General features: G+C 41.5%; 1 protein-coding gene across 1 annotated transcript in view; it reads left to right on the top strand.

Annotated features, from left to right (window-relative positions):
• LRRIQ1 (leucine rich repeats and IQ motif containing 1) overlaps positions 1 to 15,038 on the top strand; it is a 141,999-nt gene extending 126,961 nt beyond the window's left edge. The window contains exon 26 of the mRNA XM_054177871.1: positions 14,899 to 15,038. Within this exon, the coding sequence (XP_054033846.1) occupies positions 14,899 to 15,038 (140 nt within the window). The remainder of the gene's footprint in view (positions 1 to 14,898) is intronic.
• Positions 15,039 to 15,097: the final 59 nt, after the last annotated feature.

The following is a 15,097-nucleotide window of genomic DNA, read 5'->3' as shown; positions in this document are numbered from 1 at the left end:
CTTTCCTTTTTTCTTTCCTTTTTAAATTCCTTTTTCTTTCCTTTTTTTCTCTTTTTTTTTCCTTCTTTTTGTTTTTCCTTCTTTTTTTTTCTTTTTTTTTGCCTCTGGAAGTTTGCCATGTTACAGAAACTGAATGAGAAACATCTAAGAAGCATGACATCAATAATGGGGGGAATCATGGAGTATTTATTTAGTAGTCCTTCCAGTCTCATTCCTTTACCTGCTTAGTAGACTTCCTAGGAAATAATGTCCTGGAAAATGCAGAGAAGTGCTGTAAATTTACAGCAAATAGTTACTGATGATCAGCAGCAAAATGCTGAACCTCATTTATTTTTGAGCTCACAGTGATATAATGGAGGAGAAAGGGTTCTGCAGTTCTGGAGGAATTAAAATTTACCAAACTTTGACACCTCACAGAAAGTCCCTAATGTTGTTTTGAACATCCTTTGAATGGCAATGGTTCGGCTATGAGGAAATTTTCCTCTGCAAGCATTGAGCGTGATGGATGTTGCCACGAACTCTTCACATTAGAAAAAGGTCATGAAATATATAATGGGTAAAGGAAGCCTCCTGTTGGCATCAGTTAGCTTTTAATGGCTTTGAATGTTACAGGAAACTTGCAGAATATGGGTCAAGAAGCTTCCACTTCAGGGGGCATTTCTCCAGTCGCTTTTCTTGCTCTAGTGATACACTCAAAGCAATTGTAAACAAAATTGTGTGGCTACATCTCTGACAAAGCATCAGAGTATCTCAGAAAGAGGTCTTGATATCTAATGATCAGATTCCATCAGTCTCTGGATTGATGTGCTTCTTTCTGGTGATGCCTTGGGCAAAACAACTGAAATGCTTCAAGCACTGGGAATATGTGGAGGATGGGATGTGAACTGTGGGGCAGATTTTTGCTTCAATTACCTGGGGAGTGGAAAGTGTAAGGAGAGGGCTTGAAAATCCAAGCATGGACATAAAGAAAACGCCATCTTTCCCATGCAAATACCTCTGTACATCTTGCCAGAACACAAAATATGCCTCAGGAAAAGAGCTGCTGAACCACCATACATCAAAACACAGCATGGTCAGAGGAAAACAGTTAGGAACTGTGTTATAGGCTGAAGGAATGTCTTAGTCTGGGAACCCTTAGGTGTGTTAGAATACAAGGAGCAGAGAAATGGGGACATTTTGACAGTGGCAGAGCCCTATGTGAATTTGAAATTCTTTAATGACTTCCAAACAAGATCTTGCTCATCCTGCAAACTTACAGTGCAGTTACTTGAAGCTCATAGTACTAATATTGTGTCACATCCAAAATTTTCATCTGACTGATGTTTTCTTTTTAATAATCAATCAGTGAACAAAAAGGCAGGCTGGGCACCAATTGAATATGTGGTGAGTTTGCACCAGTTGAATATGTGGTGGGTTTACACCACACAGGCTGTGGAATTTGCCTCAAGAAGTAAATTGCCACACTTACTCAGAATTTGGAAGTAAAATGAAATTAGTATTGACAAAGAAAAAAAAAAAACCAAACTAAATACAATAGCATAAAAGGTAATAAACATATGGCAAAATATATTTGCATATAAAACTAGACAACAGCCCAGCTACAATCCCCTTCTACAGACCCAGACCCTGCTGGACCAAAGTCCAGAGGGCTGTATGTGGCTAACACATTATCATAGAATCATAGAATCAGTCAGGGTTGGAAGGGACCACAAGGATCATCTAGTTCCAGCCCCCCTGCCATGGGTAGGGACACCTCACACTAGATCAGCCTGGCCAGAGCCTCATCCAGCCTGGTCTTAAACACCTCCAGGGATGGGGCCTCAACCACCTCCCTGGACAACCCATTCCAGGGCTTCACCACTCTCATGGGGAAGAACTTCCTCCTCACGTCCAGCCTGAATCTCCCCACCTCCAGCTTCATTCCATTCCCCCTAGTCCTATCACTAGCTGATATCCTGAGAAGTCCCTCCCCAGCTTTCTTGTAGGCCCCCTTCAGATACTGGAAGGCCACAATAAGGTCAGACCCTTCTCTTCTCCAGACTGAACAGCCCCAACTCCTTCGGTCTGTCCTTGTAGGAGAGGTGCTCCAGCCCTCTGCTCATCCTCGTGGCCCTTCTCTGGACACCTTCCAGCATTAGTAGAAATTAATAAATCAATGCCATGCTTTTCATTATATTTTAAAAGATTCTTCAGTATGATGAAGTTTACTTGGTGTCCTCCATGTGAAAATGCACAGCACAGTGGAACTTACTCATCTGTAGACTGATACTAAAAGCTACTTTGCTGGGTATGGTGCTGATAGGATTCATCATCCACAGGAGAGAAAGTATTTGCAGATCCAAGAGTTTTGTCTTTATCCAGTTCTGTCACTAACTTGTTAGTTGATATTAGGAATGTAATTTTCCATCAGTTTTCCTATCTGCAGAAAGAATAGTCATGGTATGTCTCATCCTTGTTTATGTGTCTGGTGATAGTGGAGTAATAGCCTCATGACATTTACCTGTTGTGGAAAGGAGGGGGACTCCTCATCTGTGAATTGAATAAACTGATTGGAAGCTGTCATGTGAACCAGGGAGTAGTGCTATAGATGGATATGCACAGGTATAGACATGCAAACAACAAACTAGTTACAGTAAGGTGAAAAAATCAAGTGGTGGAATAATTAACTCACAAAATAAAGGTAACTATAATTAGAAAGACTCCTCAGCGATTCACAGATTGCATTGGGTTAGAAGGGACCCTCAAAGGTTGTCTCGTCCAACCTCCCTACAGTGAGCAGGGATACTTCCAACTAGATGAGGCTGCCCAGGGCCACATGGAGCCTGTTGCAAGTGATCTTAAAGATCATCTAATTCCAACCCTCCTGACATGAGAAAGGACACCTCCATTTAGATGAAGTTGCTCAAAATCCCCATCCAAACTGATCTTGAATGTTTCCAGGGAGGGGACATCCCCATCCTCTCTGGGCAGTAAAGAATTTCTTCCTAATAGCTAACCTAAATCTACACTCTTTCCATTTAAAACTGTTACCTCTCCTCCTATCACTACTCCCTGATAGAGTCCTTCCTCACCTCTCTTGTAGGCCCACTTTAAGTACAGAAGGCTGCCATAAGGTCTCTCCAGAGTCTTCTCTGGCAGGAGGGTTGGTTTTGATGGTCTCTTTGGGTCCCTTCCAACCTCTGACACCCTGTGATCCTGTGATTCTCTAGACTAAACAACCTCATCTCTCTCAGCCTATCCTCATACAGGAGACACTACAGCCTCCTGATGATCTCCATGGCCCTCCTCTGGACCCACTTGAGCAGATCCATGTCTTTCTTAAATGGGGGGCTGCAGAACTGAACACGGTACTCCAGTACTCCAACCTATCATCCAACACTATCTAATCAACTAAACCATGGCACCAAGCACCCCATGCAGTCTCTCTATATTATCTCTTAATATTATCTGCCTGAGAAGGCTTCTGTCAAGCACAAAATTGTGAGGGTAAAAGTGAATTTCTGAGGTGAAATCCTGGCTTAATCAAAGCCAGCAAGCCAGATTTCAGTATGGCACATGCCTCTAAGACACAATGCAAAAATACTTCCTTGGTTTTTTTTTTACAGGACTTTTTTTTCCTCTTCCCAGGTAGAACATGAGAGTATTACCCTGTTCTTGCAGGATGCAGTCTTTGCAATCTTAATAACTTTTTTTTTCTCTTCTTCTTTTTCTAAATATAAATAAAAACACACACATATGTGCCTGGCTCATCAATGTAATTCTTCTCATTTCCATGCCAAGTGTTTTAAAACTTTGAGAATAGGATAGGATAGGATAGGATAGGATAGGATAGGATAGGATAGGATAGGATAGGATAGGATAGGATAGACCTTTGAGATCATCAAGTCCAACCTATCACCCAACACCATCTAATAAATTAAATCATGGCACCAAGCACCCCATCCAGTCTCTTCTTAAACACCTCCAGTGATGGTGACTCCACCACCTCCCTGGGCAGCACATTCCAATGGCCAATCTCTCTTTCTGGGAAGAATTTCTTCCTAACATCCAGCCTAAACCTCCCCTGGCACAGCTTGAGACTGTATCCTCTTGTTCTGGTGCTGGTTGCCTGGGAGAAGAGACCAACCCCCACATGGCCACAACCTCCCTTCAGGTAGTTGTAGACAGCAAGAAGGTCTCCCCTGAGCCTTCTCTTCTCCAGGCTAAGCAACCCCAGCTCCCTCAGCCTCTCCTCACAGGGCTGTGCTCCAGACCCCTCCCCAGCTCTGTTGCCCTTCTCTGGACACCTTCCAGCAACTCAACATCTTTCCTAAACTGAGGGGCCCAGAACTTGTGCTGAGTCTGATTACAAAGAACAAAATGTGAGCCAGGAAAGTACTTCTGTATAATTTTGTGTAATGAGGATGCTCATGCATGCAATTTTAACATGTTCTGTGGGATGGTACTGCACCTCTTATTCCACTGGTGGCAGGGGAGTTGGATTTGATGATCTCCAGAGTTCCCTTCCAACCCCCAGAATTCTGTGATTCTAGGATATGTGGTGGACACCGTCTTTTTACTATAATAAATAGCAAATTTAGTCCTAATTACAGTTTCACATACCAGCTGTGGGCCCTGTCTGATACCCTGATGCCCCATTCTCCAAAAGCTACTGATGGGGCTTGAGGACTTGGAACATGAGAGGCACTGCAAACTGGCTGAAGAGTTAAGCGGACCTGGTTTAATGGCTGTGGTAGTCTTAGGCTGATGGTTGGACTTGATGATCTTAGAGGTCTTTTCCAACTGAATTCTAGGATTCTGTGAAATACAGCTGAAAGATGCTGATTTACCAACAATTGGAAATTATCATGGAGATGCTTATATGCTTTTATAGATCACAGAATCACAGGAACATTCAGGTTGGAAAAGACTCTCAGGATCACCAAGTCCAACCCAGAATCCTACTCTGCAAGGTTCATCCCTAAACCATAGCCCCAAGCACCACATCCAAACCACCTTGCAACACAGCCAGGCTTGGGGACTCCACCACCTCCCTGGGCAGCACATTCCAATGCCTGACCACTCTCTCCCTGAAAAAATGTTTCCTAATGTCCAGTCTAAATCTGTCCAGTGGCAGCTTGAGGCCATTCCCTCTTGTTCTATCACTCATTAGCTGCAAGACCAGCACCAGCCTCTCTGCAATGTCTTTTCAGGTAGTTAATGGAGAGCCTTGAAGTCTCCCCTCAGCCTCCTCTGTTTCAAACTAACCATCCCCAGCTCTTTCAGTTGCTCTTCATCAGATTTATTCTCCAGGCCTTTCCCCAGCTTCCTTGCCCTCCTCTGTGCTGGCTCCGGCACCTCCACCTCTCTCTTGGATTGAGGTGCCCAAAACTGGACACAAAATAGGTATATTAGCTAACTATCAAGCAGCACATATCTAGTCTTTTTGAACAGGCTACAGAGCCACAATTTATAAGATGCTCCTTAATTCACTTTGATTTTCCTTATTGTAAAAACCACCTAAATGCAAAATTTCAAAGGCTCTTAGAACTTGCTTTCATTAAAGTTAGCAGGCCAGAGAGGATAAAATGATGCAATTATCTCTTGTAACTTCATCATCTGTGCTTTGAGGTATGAAAATGATTCAAGAGCTACGTAGAACAGAGACACAGAGGCATTTCCTATATTTTAAGTGCTTCATTTTACAGCCTGATCATCTTTTAGTAGGGTTTGGGGGTTCTTAAGGCAGAGGGAGAGTGGTGGTGGTGGGGAGAGCATTTTTTAAAGAGAAAGCAGGTCAAAAAAAAGAAAAAAAAGAAAGAGAGAGAGAGAAAATACATTCCCAGACCTTGACTTACATGTAACAGATACCCACTTGGAACCTTGGAACCATTAGACCCACCACAAAGATTTCTGTCATACGATAGCAGTAAATAATAACAACGTTAAGTTTCCTTTGCTGTGGGATCTTTGTGAAGGAGCTTCAAAAGTGCTTCTCAAGTCAGTGCACAGAAAGGCTCAGTAATTAATGCTGAGCTACTGCAGAGCTGTTGCACTGGATGGCAAAGACATTTCTGTGGATTTTTTTCTTCCCCATGACAAGCTTCGGGGTTTTCCTTCTGTCTCTTTTTCATTGCTGATGTTTCCACCTTGTGTTCCATCAGCCTTTCTTTTACTATGAAAACTTCTGGTTTCTGTCCCTCCAACTTCTTCCAGCATAAGCTTCTACTCCCTTCCACTCACCTTTTCCACAGTCTCCAGCAAGTCTTGTGTTTGTTTCCACAGAACCCTCTCTGATTGCCTTTTTCCTCTCTCTCTGTTTCCCCTTTTGTATCCAGATATTCCTTGCCAGTGTTACTCAGCTTCATCCTCTAATTTAAGTCTCTTCCAAATCTGGCCAAATCAGGCAGATCCTCAGTCCAGATTCTTTATGTGTATGTTCATTGGATCTTTTCTTATAATCACCACTAATTTTACTTCTTCTAATTATGTGTGTTCTAAGAGTGAGGGCACATCTAGCTCCCCTTAACCCATCTTCTTTATTCTTACTCAGATGCCCTTTGCTAGTTTCCTCACACTTTCTCTCTACTGTGCCAGCTACATCAGGATACTGTTTGCCAAGTTAGCCTTTGATGGGGTGATTGGTGCCATGGTTTAGTTGATTAGATGGAGTTGGACGATGGGTTGGACATGATGATTTCGAAGGTCTCTTCCAACCTAATTCTAATTCTATTCCATTCCATTCCATTCCATTCCATTCCATTCCATTCCATTCCATTCCATTCCATTCTATTCTATTCTATTCTATTCTATTCTTAGTCTCTCACCTTCAATCCCATTCAGTCTCCTTTCTCTTTCAGGTTTTAATTCCAGCCCTATGCTGCTTCTTTCAGTCTCCTGTGGTGGGTTGAAAATTCCCTCCCTCCCCCCCTTCCCTATAACAACCACATCTGCCTACTGCAGGAGACTGGTTTTCTTATCCTCTTCACATTTCCTGTATCTAGACTCTACCTGCCACAAAGGGCAACAAGCAGGCTCCTAAGTTCCCTGATGCAGCATGAGCTTTGACATTATTTTTAGGAATAGAATGGAATGGAATGGAATGGAATGGAATAGAACAGAATAGAATAGAATAGAATAGAATAGAATAGAATAGAATAGAAGCATCTTGTAGATGCTTAACTATCTGAATTCCTTCATATCAGTGAGTCCCATTCTAGAGTTCAGATTATTGAAGTAGGTAGTTGTCAGCATGATCTGGTTAGAGTGTCATTAATGTTGATTTGTTTGGGTTTTTTTAAATTAAATTAATTTGTTGCTCTAAAATGTTTAATTAATCTCCAGTCCTGGTAACTTGAAGTCAAGGAGATTTACAGACAAAATTAATCCTCTGCTTACCAAAAAAAAAAAGTGTTTAAAAATTAATCATGAGTATGACTTACCTTCACATCTCTAGAGCTGATATAATCTTTAGATATTACATATATATAATATTATTATAGGTATATTCTCTTTTATCTTATCATATCTTAAATATATTTTATGTAGACATAAAGAGATAGGGACAGAGGTAGAGAGATAGAGGTAGAGGTAAAGGTAGAGATAAGGGAGAGAGAGAGAGAGAAAGAGAGAGATAGAGGGATAGGGATAGAGAGAGAGAGGGAGAGGGAAAGAGAGGGAGGGAGATGGAGAGAGTGATGGAGAGGCAGAGGTAGAGAGAGAGAGAGAGATAGAGATAGAGATAGAGATAGAGATAGGGATAGGGATAGAGAGAGAGAGGGAGAGGGAAAGAGAGGGAGGGAGACGGAGAGAGTGATGGAGAGGCAGAGGTAGAGAGAGACAGAGATAGAGGTAGAGATAGAGATAGAGAGAGAGGGAGAGGGAAAGAGAGGGAGGGAGATGGAGAGAATGATGGAGAGGCAGAGGGAGAGAGAGAGAGAGAGAGATAGAGATAGGGATAGGGATAGAGACAGAGAGGGAGAGGGAAAGAGAGGGAGGGAGACGGAGAGAGTGATGGAGAGGCAGAGGTAGAGAGAGACAGAGATAGAGGTAGAGATAGAGATAGAGATAGAGATAGAGATAGAGATAGAGATAGAGATAGAGATAGAGATAGAGATAGAGATAGAGATAGAGATAGAGATAGAGATGAGAGAGAGAGAGATAGAGAGAGAGAGAGAGATAGGGAGAGGGAGGGGGAGAGGGAGAGAAAGCACGGTAGATACAGAGAGAGAGATAGAGATAGAGATAGAGATAGAGATAGAGATAGAGATAGAGATAGAGATAGAGATAGAGATAGAGATAGAGATAGAGAGAGATAGAGATAGGGGGAGAGGGAGAGGGAGGGGGAGAGGGAGAGAAAGGTAGATACAGAGAGATAGAGATAGAGATAGGGAGAGGGAGAGGGAGAGGGAGGGAGAGAGAGAGCGTGGTAGAGAGAGAGAGAGAGAGGTAGAGACAGAGGTGGAGGTAGAGGTAGAGAGAGAGAGAGATCCGAGAGAGGGAGAGAGAGGGAGAGGGAGAGAGAGATATGAGATAGAGAGAGAGGGAGAGAGAGAGGTAGCGCTAGAGATGAGATAGAGATAGAGAGACAGATTATGTGGGATTTCTTATAAGATGTTCCATGGCTTCTCAACGCTTCAAACATAAGCGTGAAACACAAAAACGCGCTGTCAGATTGCATGTGATAATTACATATATAATTGCATATAATAAATACATTTTGGGGTTGATGTCAGCAATGCAATTAAAAAACAAAAATAAATGAAATTAAATTGGCCTGACTTCAATATAGCCATAAGTAGCATCATTTAAAAGTGTCTTTTCTGAGATTGTTAGCATTTACCTTTTTTCACAAACCTGCTGAACCTACCTCCTCAACCGGAGCTCAAATTGATGTAAACGCTTTGCTGCTAATGATTTGTTCTGGTCACTCTCATTAAGATGTTGGCTTTTTTTTTCCCTCCGTGCCTTCTTACGCTGTATTTGCTCTTAAGTGGTACAATATGGTAAGGACTTTGAAATACATTCTATCTCCAGACACACAGCGTTAGGTGGATCGATAAGTGCCCTATGACGTCTACTCTACATCACAAAACTTCTATCATAACCTGTTTAACAAAGCTTTTCTTCTTGGACACCGAGAACTGCATTCAAAGCATTTTACATATTGCATTACTTATCAAAACAGAGGATATGTAAACCTTGACATTTGTTAAAAGCCCCAGACTTTAACCAAAAAAGACCAGAACAAATCAATAGCAGAAAACAGATTAAACAGCAGAAAAGTGACTGCTCAGAAATAGAAGCATGTGAACTTAACTCAAGACAAGCTTTCAGCACATGCTCCAAAAGAAACGGTTATTCGATATATACAGGCACCTGAAAGCCTCTCAGACTGTACTGGGGCTTCATATAGTCAAAGCCTACAATTTTAAAATGAAAGTGGATTAAAGAATGGTTAATGAGATTTTTACTTTTAAATGAAAGAATTGTTAATGAAGTTTTTCTTTTTAAACCAAAGAATTGTTCATGGAATTTTTCTTTTTAAACTAAAGAATTGTTAATGATTTTTTCTTTTACTTTTAAATGAAAGTAAAGAATTGTTAATGAGCTTTTTATTCTTACATGAAAGTAAAGAATTGTTGCAGCCTCTTACAAAACCTAGTTTGGGACAGGAGAAATTAAATGGGATTTCTGTTTTTGGCTAAGATTTTGTTCCTCGGTGAGTAAGTAACTGTATGTCATGTTCAGTTATGCTTGCTGCACATGACAGAGTCTAGTTAATTCTAGTATTAATAATGAGAATTGTCATTATAATTATAAGGATAGTTATAATGAGAGTGAGAATGGGAAGAAAAGAAGGAGGAGGAGAAGGGGGAGGAGGAGAAGGAGAAGGAGGAGGAGGAGGAGGAGGAGAAGGAGGAGGAGGAGGAGAAGGAGGAGGAGGAGAAGGAGAAGGAGAAGGAGAAGGAGAAGGAGAAGGAGAAGGAGAAGGAGAAGGAGAAGGAGAAGGAGAAGGAGAAGGAGAAGGAGAAGGAGAAGTAGAAGGAGAAGGAGAAGGAGAAGGAGAAGGAGAAGGAGAAGGAGAAGGAGGAGAGGGAGGAGAAGGAGAAGGAGAAGGAGGAGGAGGAGAAGGAGAAGGAGGAGGAGGAGAAGGAGAAGGAGGAGGAGGAGGAGAAGGAGAAGGAGAAGGAGAAGGAGAAGGAGAAGGAGAAGGAGAAGGAGAAGGAGAAGGAGAAGGAGAAGGAGAAGGAGAAGGAGAAGGAGAAGGAGAAGGAGAAGGAGAAGGAGAAGGAGAAGGAGAAGGAGAAGGAGAAGGAGAAGGAGAAGGAGAGAAGAAAAGAAGAAAAGAACAAGAAAAGGAAAAGAAGAAGAAAAGAAGAAAAGAAGAAGAAAAGAAGAAATAATAAGAAGAAAGGATGGAGAAAAACAAGAAGAAGAACAAGAAGTAAAAATATCAGTCCTTTCAAAAGGAAACCCACAGTAATAATTCTAATTTATAGTTAGTAAAGGGGGTATAAAGTAAAGCTCTCAAAGTAATTCATAAAGAACAGTTAAAGGATCTCATGGAGATTTTTACTATTTTAATAACACCTGACCTTGAAGTTCTTCAGATGTATGCTTGGTAAAATGCGTTAAAAAATGCAAAATGCTTTTGTGCCGGTGTGACTCATAACTGTATTTGAGAATTCTTCTTCAGGCTGTTGGATCTCCATGCCAGTTCTGTCTTTCAAGACTCCAGTTAGACCAGTAACAGGAACAGCAATGCTGATTATAATAGACATTTCTTTAGGATAGGATAGGATAGGATAGGATAGGATAGGATAGGATAGGATAGGATAGGATAGGATAGGATAGGATAGGATAGGATAGGACAGGACAGGACAGGACAGGACAGAATAGAATAGAATAGAATAGAATAGAATAGAATAGAATAGAATAGAATAGAATAGGATTGGATTGGTTTGGATTGGATTTCATTTGATTTCATTAGATTGGATTTCATTGGATTGGATTGGATTAAACAGGTTGGAAAAGACCTTTGAGATCAAGTCCAACCTATCATCCAACACCATCTAGGCAACTAAACCATGGCACCATTGCTATTCAGTAGGTATGAAAAGTGCTTTATCAGTGCATTATTATTCCCATTTCAAAGATGGGAAATACAAAACTAGTGATTTGCAGATATATGCAACAAGCTGGACTTGTCAATGTTTCATTCTGAATTAGCTGGTCATTGTCCACAATGGATTTATTTTATTGGGCTGAAAGTGCTGAGAACTGTGTGAAGGATGGAAAGGAAAAATACAGAGTCATCTATGCCTTGATTCAGTTTGCCTAGATCACTCCTGTATGGCAGAGTTAAAAATAGACCCTAGGAAATCTATGCAGCACTTCAGGGTATATAAAGAAAAAGATAGCTGTTACCATTAGACTCTGAGATAGCCTCCAATTTATTAAGCCTACATTCAATGGAGCAGAGAGTTTACACATTCAGAGGACCTGGGATTTTGACAAAATGTATTCAGGCTGAGGAAGTTATCCTGCTCTTGTCAGCAAGAGTCCAAATCCTGAGCTATGAGTCTGACAGGCATCTGAAGTGTTGCTTTAGACCTCTAGTACTCACTCAGGATCAGTAAGTTGCTACATTTTACTCACAGAATGTTTACTACATTTTACTCACAAAATATTTGACTGTGCTGCTCTCTAAATAATGCATAAATCAGTCAACCTTAGCAACAAAAGAAACATTGGTGAATTTTTGACTGAAGTTTGGACCAACACAGTCCATGCTACGACAGCCACGCTGGTACTCTGCCAAAATAAAAAGATACAGTAGTGATTTCAACCCCCAGGGCAGGGGGGCTGGAACTAGATGATCCTTGGGGTCCCTTCCAACCCTGACAATTCTGTGACTCTGTGACTTTTCACAAGTTGCTTGTAGCAAATTACAGCAAGTCTTTGTAATAATGCAGGCTTCATACTGATGGAAAGGCAGTGTAGCCCTTACAAGGAGTTGCATGTAAGCAGAAAGCCACAAACGCTGCATTTACAGGTTCCTGATGTCCACTGTGAAAATGGTATTTAACAATAGAGACAGGTTCATGAACAGGTGAGGTTGTTAGTCCAGAAATAATTCAGATAAGGCAGCTAGGATGTGATTCCTCAGACTTTTTTTCTACATAGATCCTATTACTCTTAAATTAATATTCAAATTCATTGTTGATGGGTTTGTTCTGATGTTTGTGTTTATTCTCTGTTTAAAAAAATGCACTGGGGGGGGTTGTTGTGTTTGGTTTGGTTGCTTTCTTTGGTTTGGGTTTGGTTTGGGGGGGGGGGATTTGGGGGGGAGAGGGGAGACTGGTCAAAATACAGTAATAAATACCTGGCATATCTAGTTTATCTTTATTATTAATACAGCCTCCTAAGCACCAAGCAACCAAATATGAGCAAGCAGAATGCCCAGGTGGCCAAGAAAGCAAATGGCATCCTGGCTGGGATTAGAAATGCTGTGTCCAGCAGGAGTGAGGAGGTGATTGTCCCCTTGTAGTCAGCTCTGGTGAGGCCACACCTGGAGGATTGTGCTCAGTTTGGGGCACCTCAGTACAAGATAGATGTGGAGGTGCTGGAGCCAGTTCAGAGGGGAAGGAAGCTGGAGAAGGGCCTGGAGAATAAATCTGATGAAGAGCAACTGAAGGAGCTGGGGATGGTTAGTTTGGAAAAGAGGAGGCTGAAGGGAGACCTCATTACTGTCTACAACTACCTGGAAGGAGACTGGGGAGAGGCTGGTGCTGGTCTCTTCTTCCAGGTAATCAGTGATAGAACAAGAGGGAATGGCCTCAAGCTGCCACTGGGTAAGTTTAGAGTGGACATTAGGAAGCATTTTTTTAGGGCAAGAGTGGTCAGGCATTGGAATGTGCTGCCCAGGGAGGTGGTGGAGTCCCGAAGCTTGGCTGTGTTTCAAGGTGGTTTGGAAGTGGGTGTTTGGATGGGTTAGGGGTGACCCTTGTAGAGTAGGGTTCTGAGCTGGACTTGGTGGTCCTGAGGGTCTTTTCCAAGCTGAATGTTTCCATGATTCTGTGAGTGCATAGGAAAGTCAATCTCCAGCGTAAGTTGGCCCCAAACTTCTTTTCCAGGCTAAACATGCAATTGCTATTTTATTATTTCTTTTTAACAAAGAACATACTCCAGCCTTAATTATTTTTGCTGTTTAACAATGTTTGCAGCTTCAGAAAATGTCTCTTTAAATTAGAGATGCAATTTAAAAGATATTATTAACAGGTTAGAGCTATTTTGAAATTTCCCTAATTAACCACTGAATTTGCTACTTTGAGGCTTTCAGCCTCCAGTTGGATATGTTACGCTTCCCAGCCAAAAGAATTAATGGAAAGTTTACTGGCTGATTAAATAGCTTCATTCTTTGCTCTCTAGTAAAAGCCTTTCTGCACTTGGGGATGTCTGCTACCATTTGAGATGTTAAATAGAAAGATCCAGATGCAAGGAAATGGGGAAATCCTGTAAGACTTAAGGCAAGACTTAAGCCTTCAGCAGATTGACCAAGAGTAAATTATATATTTTGGGGGTGGGGGAAACACCAAAACAAAACAAACAACAACAACAAAACCACCACAAAACAAACAAAAACCACAACAAACCAACAACGACATAAACCCAACTGACTATATTTGTAGAGCCAGAAGAAAATGAACGGAGGTCATGTTAAAAATCACAGTGTCACAGTATAACTAAGGTTGGAAGTGACCTCGAGGATCATCGAGTCCAACCTGTCTCCACAGACCTCATGACTAGACCATGGCACCAAGTGCCACATCCAATCTCCTCTTGAACACCTCCAGGGATGGTGACTCCACCACCTCCCTGGGCAGCACATTCCAATGACGAACAACTCGCTCAGTGAAGAACTTTCTCCTCACCTCGAGTCTAAACCTCCCCTGGTGCAGCTTTAGACTGTGTCCCCTAAGCTGCTTGAAAGCTCTTGATTTCAAAAAGAGAGAAGTACTTAGTAAGATGCATTCAATGTCATTTAAAAAGAGGGCTGAAGGCTGGGCAAAGCTCCTGACTTTTACACCTGGCACACTACAAGGAAGCATCCCCAAGAAAACAAAGTTCTTACTGTTTGCTTTATAGCTGTGTTGTATAGAGGAGCAGACAGACTTCATTCAGCCGTCTGATTTGAGTTTTGCTTTGTTCTTCCCCAGATGCTTGCTTCTTTACAGATAGCCAGGAAAGATATTTCCATCTGTAAAGGGCTGATTTGTGCAAAAATAAATACCACAGCTTTGATTAGGTCTAAAGATTGTTTCATTTAAATATTCTGTAGAAACAATTGTCTAAAGCACTCACGTGTCTGCGTGCATGAGAATGAAAGTGAGCTTTTTGTGTCTCTCTATATGTGCTTAAATTTGCTGTGTAGCCCCATTCAGCACCAAACTGAGTATTCCTGGGCTTTGTGAAATGAGGTCTCTGTTGTTTGGTCTAATACAGTAAAAGAATAACTTGTTAATTAGCTAGAACTCCCAAACTACTTCTCCATCCACTTGAAGGACGGCGGTGCTGGTTCCTGTATCAAAAACACTATGTTTCTCTACATATGTTTTAAAATCATTCCAAAGGGGCAGATTGCAGCAGTTTTAAAGACACAATTTTATCATGTAGTGATTTTACTCTCTGTTTTGATAAGGAGTTTGGTCTTTAAGCAGCACTGCCTGGTGAAAACGCTTTTAAACCAGTCAGCAATACATCGTTACGAAAGCTGCGTGTTATGGAGATAAACCTCTTCATGCATATTACCCTAAAACCAGAACCTGAAGCAGTGAAATGCAGAGGGTTTGGGGTTTGTTTTTTTTTTGGCTGGGTTTTAATTTCACATCTCTGTATATGTTGTTTATTGTTTAGACAAGAACATATCCACTCCAGAGAACTCAGGCTTGGGTCCGCCTCGTAAAGAACGGATTTCATTTCGAGACCATCCAGTGCAGCTCAGCGGAGGATGGGGAGCAGGCAAAAAAAAAGGCAAAAGTGTTAAAAAATATTAGCTTGAATATTGGACTTCATTTAATCAGTTGAGAAAAAAAAAAGGCAAAAGTGTAAAAAA

The sequence above is a fragment of the Dryobates pubescens genome, chromosome Z (assembly GCF_014839835.1).
Source record: "Dryobates pubescens isolate bDryPub1 chromosome Z, bDryPub1.pri, whole genome shotgun sequence".
Lineage (NCBI taxonomy): Eukaryota > Metazoa > Chordata > Aves > Piciformes > Picidae > Dryobates > Dryobates pubescens.
This window is presented reverse-complemented; position numbering and strand designations above follow the sequence as displayed.